General features: G+C 41.6%; 1 protein-coding gene across 5 annotated transcripts; it reads left to right on the top strand.

The window, feature by feature from the left end:
• Positions 1–5,168: 5,168 nt before the first annotated feature.
• ldb1a (LIM domain binding 1a) lies at positions 5,169–21,341 on the top strand. 5 transcript variants are annotated; one of them, XM_026309555.2, is made up of 11 exons: positions 5,169–5,351; positions 14,889–14,991; positions 15,610–15,654; positions 15,848–15,923; positions 16,767–16,869; positions 17,067–17,239; positions 17,317–17,439; positions 17,677–17,754; positions 17,860–17,983; positions 18,087–18,235; positions 19,161–20,027. In XM_026309555.2, exons 1-11 carry the CDS (start codon positions 5,324–5,326, stop codon positions 19,383–19,385), a joined length of 1,227 nt encoding a protein of 408 aa, XP_026165340.1. In that variant the 5' UTR covers positions 5,169–5,323; the 3' UTR covers positions 19,386–20,027. The 5 variants fall into 5 exon arrangements, with proteins under 5 accessions (XP_026165340.1, XP_026165343.1, XP_026165344.1 ...); XM_026309558.2 differs by lacking the exon at positions 19,161–20,027 and adding an exon at positions 20,047–21,341 and having other exon boundaries at positions 5,173–5,351; XM_026309559.2 differs by lacking the exon at positions 19,161–20,027 and adding an exon at positions 20,047–21,341 and having other exon boundaries at positions 5,177–5,351; positions 18,087–18,229.
• Positions 21,342–21,624: the final 283 nt, after the last annotated feature.

The following is a 21,624-nucleotide window of genomic DNA, read 5'->3' as shown; positions in this document are numbered from 1 at the left end:
CCAATAATCAACAACTGATGATATAATAATTAATAATTAATTAGATTATTTGTCAACTTTTAATGTGAGGAATTTAAAAAATTTTATATTATGGATTATTTGGGGGTTTTGGACTGTTGGTTCTACTAAACTACACATCCACTAATTTCTGACAACAATACATTAATTCAAATCAGTCAATTAAACAATATTACATCTAATTGACTGAAATGTTACTGTCAGTCCCAATGGGCAGCTTACAACAAATAATGTTGAAGGAGTTGTTGAGTCATGTTACACAGATATTACAGTCACTCTGCACACTGTAATATGTAATGTCAGGGGACAGTGCTCCAGTGACATGCTGAGTGCTGTACATGTTTACTTATATGTTCATTGAGAAACAAAAATCCAGATCAGTGATTTGTATTTTTACAGTTTGTCTAAGCTTCACTCAGCATTTTTCATTTTTAATGACAAATATTCAACTTTTAATGTTTCCATTTACATGTAAATTGATGCATAAGCACCTTCCCAAATACAGTGAGAAATTGGAAAACACCACCTAAACTTGCAAGAAACCCCACATTGGAACATGATTCTCAGTGGTTACAGAGATAAGTATTAACAGTTCACAGCAAAAGGTTTAGGAAAAGTTAGAATTTTTAGAACAGCCTAATTGGCAGGGCCCATGCGGTTCATTGGCTCTTTTCCATCCATCATGTCTGTGCCCACATCTTTCAGTCTAATTCTTTGCACTTTTAATGACTATGGAAACACAAAAGTACTGAGGGCCCTTCAGGACTGGAGGACTCTTATGCTGTTTTTGGATGAGAAAAACATCATTTGTGTGGAAATAGTTCTCCTTTAGACTGGAGTATATATGTGCAACAGTTAAAGCACAGGTCTCTTTTAAAAAGAAATCTGTAATCATTTTTATTTTTATTCACAGAGTGACATTTGGTTCAAATGTTATTTTACACTATTTGTATATCTTTCATTGTGGTAAGTAAGGCTTGAGTATTTTTATTGTCAAATTTAAACCTAATAATTTATTGCTCTCTGGGGAACAACCAGGACTAACCAAACATCACATTTAGAAGAAAAATGGTTTTCCCCCAGTGCTGGGGAGGTAAATTAAATAAAAGACAGCATTGGATGTCTTTGGTTTTACTGAGGGCAATACATAAGGTACAGAGGTATGGCAAGTGAAGCAGAGAGGTTGATTAAATTGGGTCAAATACAAAAGTGGGGTTGATGTGTTCTCATTAGGAAGCACTGAAAACCCTTAGGCAATTCCCTTTGTCCCACAGGTAGAAATGGATTAGAGGTGAACCCACCACACGCTGTGGTCTACCATTGTGGTTTACCACTTTGGGTCTCTTCTTTCACATTTGTCATTTATTCTCTGCTGTGTGATGAATAAAACCGCCCTGGCATTTGTAAAGTTTTAATATCCCTCGACATTTTCCAGGAGCTGTGGTGGAGCTCTTCAGTATGATCATGCTTCCGTTGTGATGAAACTGAGAAAACATCCTTGTTGCCAAGCAGTCTCAAAACAACAGAGACACCGAGTTACAGATTCACTGCAGTGTTGATTTGTGTCTATGTGCTGTCTCTTTTCTGGCCTTGATCCAGGAATCCCTAAGGCAACACTTATGACTCTCACTGATCAATTGTGTCCCTTGCTGCATTCCCTTTAAAGAACATTAATTTTCTCTTGCTGTGGCAATTTTACTTTACTCAGAACCAGTTTTGGTTCGGTTTCTCCTAGTTTTGGAAAAGGTGTGAATCACCTTTTCTACTATCTGTCCAAAATCACTGTAATTGCAGTGTTTACCATTATCCCTGTTCTGTACTATGAGATGAGAGGACTGGAAGCAATCTGTCTATTTGGAATCAATAATTGCTGAAACAGCGAATCTACTGATTATTACTTGATGCTGGTGGATTGCTGATGTTCATTTCTAAATGTACGGCAGAGTTCACTTGTGTTTCCTTCTTCATGTCTATTCCCCATGTGCCTGAGACATAACAGGCCCAAAAGGTCTGCTTTCCCATCACCTGTCGTGTCTAATGAATCCGCTGCAGCTTGTATTTCCTCTACAGCTTTTCCTCCAGTATATCAGAGGCTCCGTACTGTACATCTGGGGGAGCTGAAAGACTTATGAGCTTGTCTGTGTGTGAGAGAAACAGAGAAAGAGAGGAATACCACTGTGCCCCAACACACTCTCTAACTGCTACCTACCGCTGCTCTGCCGTTGCCATGGATACAGTGCCCTCTCTCTCCTCCTCTCTCCTCTTGGTGGGTATGGAGGGATGAGGCAGGAGAAGAGAGAGGGGAGAGGAGAAGTGGCTCTGGCTGTTGCCTCTGCGTCATATTCATACCAGTGCAGCTGAGAGCTGCCCCCCCTTTCCCCCCTCTCCTCCTTCCTTCCTTCCTTCCTTCCTTCCTTCCTTCCTTCCTTCCTTCCTTCCCTCCTTCCTTCCTTCTCAACATCCAATTTGCACAGTGCTAGATCCCCCCTCCATTTGTGTCTCCTATCTGCATCTGCTCATCACACACACACTCTCTCTCTGTCTCTGTTGGTCCAGCTTGGTTTCCTCAGCGTGGTTGACCCAAGCGGACTTTCTCGAGCGAGTGTGGGCGCAGAAGAAAGAGAAAGACAAAGGTAAGCATTGAGATGGAGGATGTTTAAGAGTGTTTGCCTCTGAGAGAGAGTGTGGAGAGAAGAAGATTGAGGTCTTGTGCACAAAACAGCCACAAGACAAAAGACTGAGAGATAAGCGTTGATGGCATGAACTCACCTGAGATACAGTAAGAATGCCATCAGGAGCCTTTTTAAATATTTTGTCAGGAATTTTTGGAGACAAGGTTGCCAGTGCATGAAAGAAAATGTTTGTCTGCTGTCAGAGGACAAGATACTAAGAGCGCGTTGAGTGGATGTGTGCCTCAGTAAACCAGGCAGCCAGTGTGTCTGTGTGCAGGCACTTTGCTGTCTGTCACATAGTGCTGTGGAACTGCTGCTTGTTCCCACAGTGGAGAGAAGGAGGCGAACGGAGGGGGAACTTCATTATTCTCAGAGAGCCTTTTGAACGATGTGTGGATGTGTTGACAGAACGGGAATCTCTGTATCTGCAAGACTGGGCGAGTGAGAAGAAAAGAGGAGAGAGAAAGCATGCCTGACAGTGCAGTGAGTGGTGAAGTGCACAGCTTCAAAGCCTGATCACTCCTGGAAACAGAAGCCATTTCCCAAATCACATTCATACATGCCTCCTCTGTTTCTGCTCTCTCTCTTATTTCTTATCTTTCTCTCCATACCTATCTTTATCTGCCTTTGTTCAGAGTTAACTACTGTACAGTAACAGGATCTTCTGTAAATGTCATACCTGCAGGTTGCCACCTATAAGGTGTAAAAAGGAACGAACTGTGACAGACTAGCACAGAGAGACAAGAGAACTTGGAAAGAGGCAGACTTTATTACAACAGATAGAGACAAGAAATGTGTGTATGAAGGTGAAAATGAAAAGCATTGGGGTTGGGGGAGTAAGGGGAAAGAGAAGAGGAGGCCCGAAGGGTTGTTCATTGTGTCTAGGTCCTGACAACAGTGTCTGACACAGCATATGACATTTAGCTGCGATGCCTCTGCCAGCGCGCTGGTGTGTGGGGAATCTGCCTGTCAGCTTTCGTTTCAGTGGAGACAGTTGTTTGTCCTTTGTTAGTATATTGGTTGTGAGTGACATATAACAGAGATCTGAGATTTGTTAAACTGGGTATCAACTCACTTGGGGCGGTGGTGGTGGGGGGTTCTTTAGTGCAGGGGATACAGGGATATACAATACTAACCCTTTACTGACATAGCCCATTGTGCATTTGGATTATCTGTTTTATTACAAATATGTTTTTTTGAACTGGTATCAAATCACATTATTTACTACATTTTTACTCTCAGCTATTTACACATTTATCTACATTTTTCCAAGTAGCCTACTCTCTGGCAACTGCAGAAGTATCCCTTTTGAACAATCATTGTGCCCGATTTTACTCTACATATATATTTGTATTTCTTACAGTCAGTTAGGGCCGAAGTTGAATTTTCTTTAAACATTTTCTGTTCTGTTGGTACTTTTTCTTCTGTTCATTCACAGTAACTAGGGTACCGTTATCCACCTGACAGGATCAGGTACATGAGCAACAAAGACATCTAGTTTATGAGAGTCAGTGATATGCTCATCTGTTTGTGTAGCGAAATTGAGATTATGAGATTACTGGCTCGAAGAACAGGCACGCTCGAACCAAGAGAAGTTATGGGATAAATGGGGAGGGAAACCAGAGATGTGGAGGTGAGAAAGGAAATGAAACAAAATCACATCAAGCCATATCAAGCTGCAGAAAGGTCAAAGAAATATCAACAGGGTAAGGAGATTAAATTGACAAGAATGAAGTAAGATTAAAAAGCAAGAGAGGACCAGAAAAGACGAGAAGAGGCAGAGGCTGCTTGGCAAACACTCTGCAGTTGAGTCAGACTGTTTACATGCAGCTCTTGTGGTTGTGAGCGTGTGCGCATTCGCACATGCGCGCTCTCCCTGCCTCCCATGGGTCTCCAGTGTCCCTGCGCTCCAGGTGGGCTTTGCATTTTTAATCGATACTGTCTGTAGTGATTAACACCAGTCTTCTCTCTGCAGCAGAAAAACAGAAGGAGAGGGAGTCGGAAAGAGAGATGGAAATCAGTCATACACAAGGCAGGGCATGTGAGTGAGTGTGTGTATGTGCATGTGTGTTTGTTTGGCAGTAATGACCCTCTGCCTCTGGGCTCCTACTGAGTATGTTTATCTCCCACAGCAGCACCGGGCAAAAATAGACAATGCATCACTGCCACAGACACACCTTGTGCTTTTTCTCTTTTTCCTCTCTTTTTCTCTAATTGCCTCCATCCTGCATTCTGCCTTTCCCTCTCTCTCTCACTCTCACACACACACACACACACACACACACACACACACACACACACACACACACACACACACACACACACACCATATTACTTACTCCAGTCTCACATATCGTTAAGGCTCTTTCTTCCTATTTCACTCCTCTCTCATTTTCCCTCCCACTTGTGTTGCAATATGCCTATTAATGATGCAGCTAGAGCACCACTGCCAACTTCCTGCCTCTGACAGAGAGGGAGGAATGTAGTTGTGGTGTACATGCCCTGCTTTGTACCACTTCCTCTTATCTCCCCACCCCTCTGTCTGTGCTGTTTTCTTCAGAGTTGGCCCATGCAAGCAGCGTGTGGACTGAGTGCAGCTATTTCGTTCAGAGCAGAGCCCAACATGTGAGAAGATGTCCGTTGGAGGTTGTGCTTGTCCCGGTGAGTGGCTACTTTTCTCTCTTTCTCTCTCTTCTCCCTTTTTCCTCCTACGTCTCTGTGCTCAGTTGGTGCTGTCAGAAAAATGACTTATGTAAAAGTGCTGCAAAGCCGCCTAGGGGCAGCGTCAAGCTGTGTGAGTGTGAATTTGTGTGTGCACACATGTGTGTGATGGTGAAGCCATGCTACACTTTCAACAAATGTCCCAAAACAAGGTTATAGACTGAGGCTACCACACTTTAGGATTAACTTGTTCAGCAGGGCCTCTCAGTCACGCTAGCTTGCTGTGCAGCAGATCAATGGCTCTTTGAGTTTTGCCACATACAGAGACAGTGAGGTATCAATAAGTACTTCACTTGCTGATTCTTCCTCTGTTCTATCTGGCCACTATAGATCTGCTTCTTGGCTATTTTTGCTCTTAAATGTCTACAAGATGTGGTAGGAATACTTTTTCATATTTATCCTATACATTGGACCTGAATCAGAGCAAATTACTTTATTTTTTCATGAAAAAGGTTTAAAGCTGGTGTGTCCTCTGATGAATGTAAAACATTAAAAAGAAGATTTTACTAAGTCTTGAATTTATTTGGATTGAAGCAGCTGTTTGGATATCAGACATCTCTTTGTCACTGTGACTTTGCATTTTGCATTCCCACATATTTTAGTTGTTTTATGCAGTTGATATGCTTGACTTGGCTTTGCCTAGAATCATGATTCTTGATGTTATATAAAATATGGTTTACTGCCATTGTTAAGGTGTCTATGGCGCTCTGTAGCCCCACACTCTGCCCTTGTGCTTCTTTATCAGAGCAAAAAGAAGGAGCTGTAGTGCTGCCTGACTCTGTCTACACATATTGGTCTTTGGCAAGCAAAAATGTTTTTGTAGTCTTTATCAAGTAGATCTTGTAATTGGTTTGCTCCCATAGAGTGTTTGATCCTTTTTGACTTTGGAGTAATTTCTTTTTAACGGTACCCGGGTGAGAGCAGGCAGGCTACAGAGACAGTTGCCTTGTGCACTGTGAACAGCCTCATAGTGTCAGGGGACGGGCTCTGTGCAGCACAAGGGAGTGAGTAACAGATAGAAATTGAATCACAGCATCTGCTCAGGGGGATCTCAGAGAGGGCAGATTGAATTAGGGTGTCAGTATCATTTTAATGGGGCTGCTCTGATTCATTGGCAGTCGGCTATCAGATGGGATAATATTAGAGGCCTCTGCTTGGTGGATTTTTCCTTTTCTTATTTTCTTGCTTTCCCTTTTCTGTAGGTTTGTAGTGTTTCTTCCTCCTCTTCTCCCTGTGTTGACAGGCTTTACTGTGGAGCAGAAACTTTTAATGACATCCACATGTTTTTGTAGGATGTATCGAGAAAGAGGTGCCATGTGCATGTTGTGTACAATACACCCATAGGGCTTAACACATGCAAGCCTGCAAATACACACCATGCATGTGCATTCAAACACCTTCATGAGGAACCTGCCAGGGCAAGTTTGGGCTTGTGAATCTCTTGGATAACCACAGAGCAACATTGATCAGCTATGGTTTGCAGTCTCTCTCTTTCTCCCTCTCTGTGCACACACTGTAAATCATTATATTTGAAGGCTGGTTTGTTTACATTCTTGTATGGTGCTGGATAGAAGATCCTCCCCATCCTTTGTGTGTGAATCTGCTTTACAAAAACAAATACTCTCTCATTCTAACATCACTTTCTTGTTTCATCTGGTCTGCATGCATTTGTTTTGTTATCCGGTCCGAACTGTATAGAATAGAGGAATCTGAACAGAGTGGATTTTTATGGCTGAGTGTGGCAGAATGTGAATAATAATACAGAGCAGACGTCTCCTGTCTATCTGGTTTAATGACAAGCCACAACTCACATCTTGCTGTTGTTGTGACGTTGCTGTGAATCAGCTTTTTAAAGGCTTTGTTCCCTGCATGAAGGAGACCTGTTCTAACACAGTGGAGCCAATCACATCCTTTGTTCAGACCATTTGGTAAAAATAGATTGCCTGTGAGCTGAACATACCCCCCCTCCCCTCCTCCATTTTCACATGCACCCACTCAAGCAAGCGCTCCCCTCTGCTCGCCACTCTGCCTGTCTGTCACCCAACTTATTCTAACCCCTCCCTCCTGTTTCAGCCTTCCTCATTACACCCTATTCCCCTTTTGCCCCTCTCTTTCACTCTTTCCCTGTTTTTCTGGCTCTCTGTCACTCCCTCATCCTTCCTTCTTTCATTAGCTTTTTGCAGTAACAGTGGTGTTACCTGATGCAGAAAGTCACATGGCCCCTAATTGGAGAAAAATGACTTAAAGCAGAGCCAAGATGGCAGCCAAACAGCCAGGGCTTTTTTTGATTACCGTTAGTCTGAACACGACTGCCTCAGCTTTATCTCACTGCACTGAAAGCCTGTGCCTCTCTTTCTTTTCCCGCTCAGTTCTTCACTTCTTCTCCTTTCCTCCTCACTCTACCCTGGTGAGTCTCTCAGATCTTGTTTGCTGGATCAAAATGGCTGTGTGTGCAGAGGCATAGAGAAAGAAAGAATGTGTGGGAGACAGAGATGCTGGGGAGTCGGAGTGATGGGGGGTGGAGGCACGGAGTGGAGTCGAGCTGAAGTGATGTCACATCTGCTGCAGGCCGACAGGATGGCAGAGGAAAGCTGGCATGTGCCACACGCACGAGGGGAGGGAGAGGATGAGGAGAAAACTAAATGCGTGGCAAGGAAAATTTGATTTTCTATCAAAGCACATCTTTATTTGTGAGAGATGTGCAAGCTGCAGTGTCTGGAAAACATGAAAGCAGGTTTGGTCCTGCGATAGAAGATGATAGGGTATAGATTCAAACAAAGCTGCACTGAAAACAAAAAGTGTGAGGAGAGCTGCTGTTTGAGATTTTGCTGCTGTATTTCTGTGCTGCTTGTTTATATGTGTGTGTCAGTTCAAGACAATATAAGACTCATTTTGTGTGAATATAGTTCACAATCTATAGTGTATATATTTTTATAAATGTGACTTGAATTAACCAGCCTGTTTGAGCTACCGGTTGGTGTTAAAGATTAATTGTGCTAATAGCACTCCGTAGATTTGATCAAGTGTATGCCAATGCTGTTAAATGTTGACACTTTGAGGCTATTAAAGAGATCTCTGCCATAAGATGAAATTTAGATTGTGCTGCCTGATTTTGGACAGTAAAGTCAGACATGTGTCTCCCTAAAGTGAAAATCAGAAAATGAAGGTTTGGATTAATAAAATTAGCAGGTGGATGTAAAGTTGGTGGAGTTGGTCTATTTGCTTTGAAATAGTGTCTGACTCATCAGGGTTATTGAATAATATAACATCATCACTGCAATCTGTCTCTGTTCTTCAGGTTAGGAAGAGAGAGCCAAACTGTGTTGTGCAGTTTTTTAAGAACACGTGTAGAAATTCTGTTATTACAGATTTTAATTTCTTAATTACACAGACACATTAGAGAAAGTGATCTGGATTTTTTTCTAGTACCATTTCATTCCGTGGATGTTAACACAACAATAGAAGCCATAAAAAATGGTTAATGAGGTTCACTGCCCAAACCTACATTTTTCTACTGCACCAGATCAAATCTGTCAGCAACAATCCTCTATGACAACCTTAGGGATTAGCTGAATTCTGTTTGCATTCAGATCAGGGTAAGTTTCCACAACATCCTGTGTCATGCAGATATTCACATACTAGTTTTCTTCTGTTATCCTTCAGTTTATCTTGAACACATGCCATTTAACTTCCTCCTGTCAAGCCGCAACAGCATCCTCTGGGTACAGTTTTTGTTAGTTCTGTCTAGCTGCTATCACTTCCAGTCAAGTGTCACAAATGTTTCCCTGACAGGATTGTGCTTCCACTGTGATGTCTAGAAAAGCTGCAACAGGAATCTGAACATGAAGTTCACCAGCACTGTCTTCAGATCTACTCAGTAATGCTTCACTCTCTGTCATAACTTCATGTAGAGACACATGGCTGAACATTTTGGAAAAATGTTTTCAATGTTTAAATGTTACCACAGTATGGCACATCTGAACTCATATAACCTGTTTAATTCTCACCTCAGTTCATTTTATACTTTTCTGTGTTAGAGACCAAATTATAATTGTCCATAGCAATGCATCAAGGGCATATCAGTGAGAATGCTATGAAGCTAATCCATAATAGCACATATGCATGAAGTAGTCTTAGGAACTGGATATTTATAAATACAAGAGGATAAGTCAGATGTGTGTGTAGTACAGGGCCAGTTTTCTGGTGACTGAAATAAGACATAGTTCTTGTGCGTATGACCGTCATATTCTGATTCTGCCTTCAATGTTATCACTGCCTGTCAGACCTACTTGCCACAGACACTGTGTCCCTGTGTGCTAAATGTGACTCTTACTGAATAAAGATGAAATAAGATTCAGTTCTCAGAACTGAAACTCCCACAGTAATGCATGCAATATCCCATATTTTTCACTAAATAATTCTCCCTACAATTTGTTGCACTTGGGCACTTTCTTTAAATATCTTGGTCTTAAAATTTAAGAGCTATTATGTAAAACAAAGTTCAGATTTTGGAACATGCAAATGAAGCTAAAGATAAAAAGGTTTTTTTTAGTTTGTAATTTGTGAGCACTATAAAGTATGAGATCCCAAAGAAACATAATTCTTTAATGTACTTTGAAGCATGAGGAGATATTTTCAGCATTTGCCAGCAGAGGGAGATGCTGTTCTATCACATATCTCCTCGTGTCAGTCAAAATGGGAAGTCATTATTTTCTACAAGAGATCCAAGATCTGGACCAATGTTATAACAAAGGCTTTAGTCTTTCTGTTATCCGCCTGTAGCTATACATACAATAGTTCATTTTCTGTCAAAAAATCATCTCTCTAGATTGGACAGTGGGTTTACCAAGAAAGACAGTTTGAGTTGTACTTTTTTAACCAAGTGATGGAGGTTACTGACATAAACTGAATAATATCCTGGTAACAACATCAGGCTATAGCTTTGGGAAAAGCAATCTGATAAGATGAACATTTGGAATAAATTAATTCCAGCTGTATTATGACATAACTTTCCATGTCCAAATAGTTGTGTGAATTATTAGTTTGTTTATATGATGTAGCCTGTTACTCATACCAGACATTTTTGTGGCATTTTCCTGCAATCTAAACACTGAACACAAGCTGAAGCTCTGCTCTATGCCTGACATGTGGGTTTATGCAGTGAAGACTGACTGGTGTGGGTCAGATCTGTTTACTCTCTCAATGAAGTGAAATGCTTCACTTCTCTCATCTGCACTCCTGCCTTATATAATTCTACTAAGTGAGTGGCAGCTCAAGTGAAAGCCTCAGCAAATTGAGCTTTAAATGCACTTTGAGACCACAAAAGGTTTGCTGGACTTCAGATATATTGCTTGTAAACATAAGAGTGGTTATTGATTAAAAGTGAGGCTGCGGATTATATCCTTACATAATCTGAGGCTATTACAGGCTCAAGAATTTGTTCTAAAGGATTTTAGTCATCAGCCAAGTCAGTCATTTTTCATAACCTTTTACAAAGTTAGTTTCAATTGAACTGCTTATTTATGTAGTGGCTGTCACAGGCTTGCTACTGCAAACAGAACATAATAGTCACACTCCATTGATTTAATAAAGGCATTTATTTTGGGTTTGTTAAGGTCAGGACAGACTATCCAGAGCAGGATGACCAGTGCTAGTTCACGGAACGCATTTCTAGCATCCATCCATCCATCATCTACCGCATATCCTGGCACATCCAGGGTCACGGGGTGAGACAGGGCTGGGTCCAATCCCATCTGACATTGGGGGCAAAGCAGGGAATTATTTATATTTAGAATTAAACCTGTATTTATTTCAGTTTATTTCAGAAGATGTGTAGAGGTTTTGTATATTAAGGACATATAGTTACATATAACTTCAGTACACTTCAAATGACTTTTTCCTGAGATTTCAACCAAAGTAAAAGCAAGAAACAAGAGCAAATAAAATGAAAAAATGTTTAGTCGCAGATGTTAAAGCTTCTTCAACACAAATCAACAAGATAACATGTTCTGTTTTTATCTTTGAGGAATTTATATGTATGAAATATACATGTTATTTACAACTACTCACAGCTACTACTTTCTCTCTTGGTAATAACTGAGGATCGTTGCATGTCTAATGGGAATCACATCTAATACAGACTTTCCTAAGTTGAAGCCAAATAGTGGGAACTGGACAGTAGGCCTGTCCTGTTAATGGGTCTTGCAGGTCCGGGAGTTTCCATAGATATTTAATGTCATCTGGTAAAATCCTTGAAAGATCTTCACATTTAAATTTATGGCAGTTTTTTCCCGCTCTGGACAGACATGGGTGGCATCGAACTTTATTACATGCAATGACATTTTAAAGACTACATTTACAACAAGGCATAAATCTGAGATTACAGGGATCATATGAGTGTGAGGGCCTCATTTCAGTCCAAGAAGTGAAATACAGGGATATACCTTTGTAACCTCTGTAACAGCACTGACCTGCTAGGGTCAGACTTACTTGAGTTCTCAAAAGTTTCCAAACAGATGTGTATAAACATAATGCATCTCATCATGCTTCAGTGTGAGACAATGGTGCAGTGATGAATACATGAAGCCAATTGGTTTTCACAGTTTGACACAGAATATATATGATGCTGTCACGCTCTTCTCAATGGGAGCCCACCTTGTGGCCCTGGTGCAGCTTTGGCTCCAGGAAAAGACAAATTGGGTGTGGGGGGGCGGGGGGTCTGAGGCTTGTGTTTGTCCCGGTCTGTGTCGCGGTGGGCGGAGGAGCCTGGAGGAGGCGGGGCCTTTGTTTGTTCGTGTCTCGGCTGGCAGGAACAAAGGGTCCTGTAGTAGTAGTACATAGGTAGCCAAACAAATGACATTTAAAACATATCGCGGACTGCCAGCTGACAGGAATCGGGGCAACTAGCGTGGGTGCGTTACTTTTCGTCTCTTGCCGTCTTGTTCGGGATTGCAGGACTGCATCGTCAGCGGCCGCCGTCGGAGCCGCTCCGGCTAGCAGAGAGGCGGCTAGCTGGCTAGAAACACCGAGCGGAGGTGTTGGGCGACGCCGCTTTTTCGGTTTACCTTTCTCTGCAGGTAACTTAAACTCACGGCCGCGCTACTTCTGTAGCTGCACCGGTTCACAATAAACCGCGGAGGCTGGTCGTAAACAACATGGGGGGGGGGATTATAAGCCGATAGGGGCCGTGCGGCAGCGTTAGTTTAGCAGCCAGGTTAATAGCTTAGCAATGGCATCCGCAAACTGGTAATGAATGCGGCCCTGCTGCTTAATTTACCCCCGGTGCCGTTTGTCCAAGTGACCATTAGCTTTTTCAAATTATTTGTGTACTTATTTATTTTTAATGAACGTGTGCATGGCTGCAGACAGGGCTGCAGGTCCACTAAAGCAGTGCAAGTATGCTGGGAGTCTTTGCACATTGCTTTGGATGTTTTATTGGCTGGGGGCCAGTCTCTGGACGCAGCTCTATTGTTTGCAAAGAACAGTTAGGGCGGACTAAACTGCACCAAAGTCTCACTGTTTAAAGTAAACCAAGAGGGGTCACCCACCCTGAGCTGTCCTCTGATATTAATCAACTTATTTATTAAATGAGGCTCGCAGGCTGCAGTCAAACATCTCTATTTGTCATCTATGTCTCAACCCTGTATGTTTGCTTGGCTTCCATTAAGATGTTATGTTTGGCCTGTGAAATTGTCATTATGTACAGCACATGTCTGTGTTAGATTAACGCCTGTATCTGCAGGTCTTGTGTAGATTAGTGGTGGTGACTGGAGCTCTTTTTAGGGTGCATTGGTTTTTTTTATTTTTATTTTTTTAGCTCCGGGAGTAATCTGTCAGGGTGCATCTTTCAGGGTATGGATGCATTATACATTAGAGAATATAAACTATGTTTTATTTTACAGCAAACATTGTGATTATAAACATGTTTCTATGAGGATGGATTTTTCTTTTTGTTGCCATTGAATCTGTGTTTTTCACCATGTGCAGACTGAACAAAGACTGATAAGGGGCTGAATGCTGTCTGGGAGCTAATGGCTGATGGTGTTGGGGGTATGGGTCTATAGGTCAGAGGTAATGCATAGAGAGGCATTGTTGGCTGTTCCTGAGCCTGTAATGGGGAGGAGAAGGTGACCTGCCATGACTCTCTTGGGTATACTCAAGCAAGGAAGGAAAGAGTGAAAGTAAATCAAGCAGGAGTTGTAGTTGTTGAAAAAACAGAGGATATTCTGAGAAGGAGGACAGTCAGATCAGGGTTCATAAAGACTTACTTAACCCCAAATGATACCTTTCTCTCTCAGCCTTTGTTTGTCTTGACTTTAACTATCACAGGTGATGGATTAGTTTGCCTCTAGGGCAACCATCAATTTGCCAAAAGTGATGTGAAATACACCCCAGTTAGGTTTGATCCTGCACTCGATTGATCCATGTTGGGAGTCTGTGTTTCTCCCCCTGACAGTTTTCTGTGACTTACTGTTGAACACACATTATGACAGCTATCATTATGCTGCCTTCAGGTGCCTATTGGCAGTACCCACAGGGTATGCATGAACAATATTATGTACAGGAAAAGTCAGGATTATCTATTATATCAGTGTTGCAAGTATCTTTTTACTATGTTGTAATCCTGCGACATATCACCACCATTACATTGTGCAGTTTACATTTTTTGTGTCTGTGCTAAAAAGTTAAAGTAGGTTAATATTATTGTTGTGACAGGCCAGCCTGGCTTAAATTTCCCATCCATCTTAGTTACGTGCTGTCGGCCTCCGTATTGAATGTCTTTGGTCAGACCTGGTTACGAGGAGATCCTGTCTTTGTGGGGTCTTCTTGAGTAGAGGTGCAGAATAGATGTTTTCTCAGTCCTGAATTGTTTGAGCATGAATGCCTTATCTGGGCTGACAAGGGTTAACAACAGCCAGAGTAGTGAGTAGGGGGATGGGTAGAAGAGGCAAGCAGAGGGGGGGGAGACACACAACACACACACACACACACACACACACACACACACACACACACACACACACACACACACACACACACACACACACACACACACACACACACACAGAGTGTGTGTAAAGGAGCACAGTTAGGTTCACACAGGACTGTATGCAGAGAAGAGGGTTTCTTATAACGCTTCGGATCCTGAACACAAAGATCACACCAGACCACCTCCTCTGTTTGTGTCCCCCCCATTTCATTGATTGTTTTCTCAGATTTCTGCAGGCTAATAAATATTGCTGTGTTTTTCCCTCATGGTGATTTGTTTTCTTGTCCATTTACCAGATTGAGGATGCGTTAGATAATGAAAGCAGCAGGAAATTGTTTTGGCAGTGTGCTTTTATTGGAGTAAATCTCAACAAAATCATCCAACATTAGATTACTCAAATGATGCTGTGGTTTGAATGAGCTAAATCTAAAGTAATCTAAATCTCCTCTAAATCTCTGCTCCCCCTCCTGCTCTGTGTTTGTGTGCAGGCTGTTCGTCAAAGTCATTCAAGCTGTACTCTCCTAAGGAGCCCCCCAACGGTGGCAGCTTCCCCCCCTTCCACCCAGGCGCTATGCTGGACAGAGATGTGGGGTAGGTCTGCGTTCTACTGTCAGGACACGAGATGTTCTGTCAGAAGGAAAACTAGGGCACATTTGCATTAACTCGGTCATTAAATTATGGCGTTTTCTCATATCTCCCTTTTACTTCTTACAAGCTCTAAGTCTTAATATTATGCCACATTTTTTAGATTACACAGTTTGATCACTCTGTCCTTTGATAATGATATTGGAGTGAAATCAATTGAGAGTTCACTTTGCAGTAGCAGAATGGCCTAAAATGTGGCCTAAAAAAAGCCGAAAATAGACCAGACGCAACATGCAGCTTAAATTAAACGTGACAGAAGTCAGATGTCAAACTCTCCCGCAGCGTTGCTTTCATCCCTTTTTGCAGTACTTATTAAATGTCTACTAGCTTGTTGCAAGTGCTGAATATTTTAACTTTTCCCCCCTACATCTCTCCCTGTTCTATTGTAATGTGGATTTTTATCTGAAACCCAATGTTAGTCTTGTAAGATGAACTGGACTTTTTGTAATTCTGAGATTGAAGCTTTAAAGCTGTTGTATGTAATATGTTGTCGTATTGTGCTAAAGGCCCACATGCTTATCTTTCTTACAAATGTTGCTGGTTGTTGTACTTTTTTCCTCGTAGGCCTACACCCATGTACCCCCCATCATACATGGAGCCTGGAATGGGGTGAGTACACTGATCCTACTGTACTTGTGGTGTAGTAATTTGTACTAATAGTGGGTGCTTTCTGTTTATGGAGAAAAAAAAAACCTAGTTTATTACACTTAATTTGAAACTGTTATTGGTTTATACCATTTGTTTGCATAATGGGTGCTGTAACCCTGTATCCTCATGAATGCCGAATCCTGTTTTGTTTCAGGAGACCCACGCCGTATGGGAACCAGACAGACTACAGAATATATGAGCTGAATAAAAGGCTACAGAACTGGACAGAGGTGAAAGTCACTTTTGTATTCACATAGAATGCTAGAGAGTCAGCACCAAAATGTTGCTGTACAAAAACACCAGAGCAAGGTTTCATTTTGACGTTGGTTTTATCATAGTCTGTGGTGCTATGTTCTGCACCACCTGTGAACTTATTGGTGCCATGTTCAGATTGTTTTCCTCACAGCTGCAGTTTTTGTGAGGTTAACCATCCTGGGGATTTTGTAGGGAAATTAAGTTTGTGAACACACTGACTTAATTTACATTCAGGCTGTAATAGGATTATCTGATCAACCTGGCTGAAATGTAATTGGAGTTCCAACTGTCTATTTGCCTGTTGTGACTCATGTTTTTCTGTAACTGTCTGCACACCACAACAAATGCACGCTAACACCAGTACATTAGAGGGATTACTTTTATGTTTTTAAGTTGTAAGTACCTGCTGAGTTGCAGTGGTTTAAATAAATTAATAAGCTGTAGTACAAGTTGTAGTACATATTGTAAAAAAGACATGTAGAGGAGTTATAGGGTTGAAAAAAAAAATTTGCTTCTTTCTGCTTCTTTGAGCAGTTTTAGAAAATTTAATTCATATTGTATTACACAATACATAGTTTTTCATAACTGACATTTTACTGTGATCACCTTTTGAATGAAAACAATTTTATATTTTTATATATATATATATATATATTTAAAAAAAACTATAACTTGTGATGACCCATTTAGATAATTTGGGCGAAAGTAAAGTTAACATGAATGGGTTCACATGAAAATAGAAAACATTTTATAGAAGTTAAACTTTCTGAATTTAAAGAAGGAAAAACTGAAGGTAATGGTTCTTCCTCTGCTTTTAGGACTGTGATAATCTCTGGTGGGATGCATTCACAACTGAGTTTTTTGAAGATGATGCCATGCTGACTATCACTTTCTGTCTTGAAGATGGACCCAAACGATACAGTAAAAAAACACACACACATCTGAATTTATATATAGTCAGATTATACTGAACAATTTTAGTATTAGGAGATGAAGATTGGCAGATAACTATTATATATACAGTACGTGCATTCTGCTTGTCAGATTGTCTGCTACTGTACTAACGCTTTCTTATATTGATGATTTAAATTACTATTATTTATCATTCTTGTGTGCAGCCATTGGCAGGACGTTGATTCCACGCTACTTTCGAAGTATTTTTGAGGGGGGTGCCACTGAGCTGTTCTATGTGTTGAAGCATCCAAAGGAGTCCTTCCACAGTAACTTTGTCTCTCTCGACTGTGACCAGAGCACCATGGTGACCCAGAACGGCAAACCTATGTTCACACAGGTACTGTTAATGTCAGAAATGTACTTTCTGTCGCTGCTGCTTGACCTTTCAGCTTTCATTTGTCTCCTTTGGACAAGGTTTGTGTGGAGGGCCGTCTGTACCTTGAGTTCATGTTTGACGACATGATGAGGATCAAGACGTGGCACTTCAGCATCAGACAACACAGAGAGGTTCTACCAAGGAGCATTTTGGCTATGCATGTGAGTTTCTGACAAAATAAATAAACAAATTAGCCCTGCAATGAACTGGTGACCAGTCCAGGGTGTACCCTGCCATTCACCCAAAGAGAGCTGGGGTAGGCTCCAGCAGATCCAGGTGACTGGAGGAATAAGTGGATATAGATAATGGATGGATGGATAAATAAATTACAAACACATGCAGACATACTGTGAATACACTTATTCATCTCAGCTTCTTAACATCTCCTTAAAATGCAGGATCCCCAGATGCTCGATCAGCTTGCTAAAAATATCACCAGATGTGGGCTGTCCAACTCCACACTCAACTACCTCCGTGTAAGCCAATGCCTTTATGACCACAAGGAAATCTCAAGTACATTTGCATTAACCTGCTAACATTCCCTCATGTCTCTTTTGTTCCTCTCGTTATCTTCCATGAAGTTATGTGTGATATTGGAGCCCATGCAGGAGTTGATGTCCAGGCATAAGACCTACAGCTTAAGCCCTAGAGACTGCCTGAAGACCTGCCTCTTTCAAAAGTGGCAAAGAATGGTAGCACCTCCAGGTAACACACATACCTGCACACACACAACTTGCTAGTGGATTTTATGGCAGTGTTACATTTACTTAAATTAATTTGAAACTTGACACGTGACTTTTCCCCATAGCTGAGCCAGCCAGACAAGCTCCTAACAAGAGGCGGAAAAGGAAGGTGTCTGGCGGAAGCACTGTGAGCTCTGGTGGAGGCAGCAATAACAACAGCAACAGCAAAAAGAAGAGTCCAGCCAACAGCTTTTCACTCTCCAGCCAGGTACCTGTAAGCATTACATCTGATTGACCTCTAACTGCACCTCCAGATTCAGCAGGGCAAGGAAGAGAGAACAGAGGATGAAGGGGTTGGAAAGAAAGACATAGAGGCTAGAATGTTATTTGCATGTGTAGTTATCACAGAGTAGTAGACAGGCTTCTCAGTATGTTCAGTAGGTGGTGTAGCAGCAGGTCAAGTTGGCTTGAGAAGGCTAAAGGAGGTGGGGTTTGGATTCAGGTGTGATGGGTGGGGAGGGTTCTGTAATTTTTCTTAGGATAACTAGACTAAGCTAGTAGACCCCTGATGTAAACCAGTGATGGGCAGTCCCTGGTCCTCTGGGGCCACAGGTTTTTGGGTTTACATAGAAGGGGTACAAGTGACCCCCATCTCTAAGTAATATATTTTGGGGCCATGGGGTTAGGTGTACCTTGCTCTGGAACAGGTTTTCTCTAACTCTGTCATATCAAGTTGGTTTTAGAATTAGCATTAAAGTCTATCAGAGCACATGCTTCATGCAGCACTGCTGTCTTTGCTTACTTGGTTGCTTGACTGAGCATACGAGACCCGAGGTGGAATGGAAACCCCCTTGCCCGCCCCTCTCCCGCCCGTGATGCAGCACTCAAGGATCAGGGATGCCCACTGCAGGCTAGTAGGTAGGACCCCTCAAACCAAGGTAGATGCCTGATTGTCCTGTTGCGATTGGGTTCAGAATAAGAGGAGGGGTTCCTAGGTCCTTAAACGTGCAGTATGAATAATAACGCATTTCAATAGTTAATGCTGTCACGCTGGAATTGAACCAAGTTAGATCGCACCTAGATCATAGGAAAAAAAAAACAAAAAAACCGTTAGTTACAACCCATCCGTCCAGCCAGTCATTCCGCGCACCCCCTGTATAATGGGGATAATATGTACCGGCCCTTGCTGTCCCTTTTAGGACGTGATGATGGTGGGAGAGCCCACTCTGATGGGAGGGGAGTTTGGTGACGAGGACGAGCGTCTGATCACACGGCTGGAGAACACGCAGTACGATGGTGCGAATGGCCTGGAGGATGAGGACAGTTTCAACAGCTCGCCTGCACTGGGGGCTCACTCTCCCTGGAACAACAAGGCTCCCTCCAGTCAGGAGAGCAAGAATGACAACTCCCAGTCATCCCAGTAGAGCGCTGAAGTCCCAGTCAGGCCCGTTTTTTTTTTTTAATGCTTAAAAGCTACTGGGATCCACCTGAGCCAACGACCTAGAGAGATGAGCCTGAGTGGCCTCGAGCACTTGTGTTCAATAACTTTGTGGTTGTTTTGTTGTGTTCTGCTATTTTTAAGACAAAGAGAGTGATTAGGGAACGGGATAAAAGCAGATGGACTGAGGTCTTTGCTGTCACATGACAAATAGCGTCAGCAGACTCCCTCTCTCGCTTCCTCACAGTGTTGCACATGATCAGTGGTGCTCAGCCTTGGCCCTTATCTGCATGGCTCCAGTCAGGCCATTTAGGAGTGTGGTGAGACTATGGGGTGGCAGTGTGTGTGCATGTGTGGTTACCCCTTCATCCCTCACCACAGTGTATGGGCTAAAGTTGGCGTGTCCTTTTGTCCGAGTGCTCGCCATGGCGACCATGTCAGTGGGTTCTTGTTCCAACCTCGGGTCTCTCATGTGTGCGTTTTCCTTGACAACGCACCTTGTTGTTTCTGTTGTGCTCATGTCACAGGGAAGAAATGCTTAGCTTTCATTTAACTTATTTTTTTGCAGGCTGCAGAAATCTGTGTGAACTCTTTAGTATCAAAATTCAACCTTCGGTTTTTAAAAACTCAATTATTTGTTTTTGTAGGACCTGGTTGGAACAAAAACCTGTACAGTGCCGGAGCTTGAGGACCGGAGTTGAGAACCACTACGCTAAATCTTATCCACACTCACACTCACACTCACACTCACACACACACACACACACACACACACACACACACACACACACACACACACACATGCATACACACACATACATACAGACATACAAAGACCATGCACACACGTACACTCACATTCATCTACAGCTACAGCATAAAACACTGAGGTACTGGAGAGAAGTGGTACACAGCGTGTCTGGACCAGAGCACCAGATGCTACAAAAGTGTGTTTTCATTTTCTATGTTTTAGACTTGTTTTGATGTTTTTTTTTTTTTCTTTCTTTTTTTTTTTTTTTTTTTTTTTTTTTTTTACATTTTTGTAAACAATTTCTAAAAAATAAACAGACAAGCAAGCAAACAAAAACACCCCAGAAATTCTTTGCACTGTTTTCCACTATTAACTCCAATCTATTTTTCTTATGAATTGACGTTGTATTTTCTTTTCTATTATTGCTAATGTAAGAAGTGTAAAACATCTGAAACCTGCAGTATATTAATGTATAAGTATTGCTGTTAGATCATTCTTATTGTGATGGTTATAAGTTTTATGTAAGTCTATGCTTGATATAATGTCATCCATCTGTGTCAGACATCACACTGTCATCAGGTCCATTCGCTTCACTGCTAGAAAACAGGTTGTGGAGAACAAGGCTAGTGTTTTAATACTGTACTGCATCTTGTTTGATGTGAGCCCAAAGCAGCACACTGGAAACCGGTTTCCCCACTAAATTTCCATCAAGTTTGGATCTGTTGTCATTGTTTTGTCTTGAAATCTTTATCGGGGGGGGGGGGTCCTCTCTTCAGAGAACATAAAAGAAAACAGACAAATTTGCTATTCAGAATATTTTAAAAACAAATTTTTTGTCAGGATTGTAAAATATGAAAAAAAAAAAACAACTTTTGTAATAACGTCCCTGAAATGTTTTTAATCACAATTAAGAAAGCTGCAGACCAAGGAGCTATATGTAAAGATTCTTTAGATATTGACTACACTGCGCTGTTTTATGAAGAATCATTTTGTTGGCTTTACTCCTCATGTTTGTGTGTGTGCTTGTATATTTTTAGGTAGTAATTTCTGTAAAACTTATTCTATGTATTCCTCCTTAGAAGTATGAAAAACAATCTAATGTAAAGAGATTAAAAAAAAAAAAAAACTCTTAAAAGTTTTTTAAACGTGATTTTTAATGGTACAATCACTGATAAAAGAATTTTGCCCTCATTTTAGCAAACTGTATTTATTTTTTTATGTACTGATGTTCTGTTTAGGTCCAACCCTCCTATACAATATTCACAATGATATATGGAGGAGTTTGTGGGGTTGCTGAGTCAGTTGATGCTAACAGGTCAATCTATTCCTTGTTTTTTTTTTTTTTTTTTTGGACATTCAGTTCCCAGGTCAGTCTGGCCTGTATATAAAAGTGGTTCAGTATGTTCACAGTGAAGAGAGATTTAAGAGCCGTTTTCCGGTGTTGCAGGCTTCTGGTCTATCTGAAAACCAATAA

Source organism: Mastacembelus armatus, chromosome 15, assembly GCF_900324485.2.
Source record: "Mastacembelus armatus chromosome 15, fMasArm1.2, whole genome shotgun sequence".
NCBI classification, from domain to species: domain Eukaryota; kingdom Metazoa; phylum Chordata; class Actinopteri; order Synbranchiformes; family Mastacembelidae; genus Mastacembelus; species Mastacembelus armatus.
Note: the sequence above shows the minus strand (reverse complement) of the source record. Positions and strands in the feature narration are given on the sequence as shown.

Excerpts from the sequence above, each read along its gene's own strand:
- ldb1a (XM_026309555.2), top strand. The coding sequence starts at position 5,324 with ATGTCCGTTGGAGGTTGTGCTTGTCCCG. Across the intron at positions 16,870-17,066 it reads AGATGGACCCAAACGATACA|CCATTGGCAGGACGTTGATT; the intron begins GTAAAAAAACAC and ends TCTTGTGTGCAG. Across the intron at positions 17,440-17,676 it reads GGAGCATTTTGGCTATGCAT|GATCCCCAGATGCTCGATCA; the intron begins GTGAGTTTCTGA and ends CTTAAAATGCAG.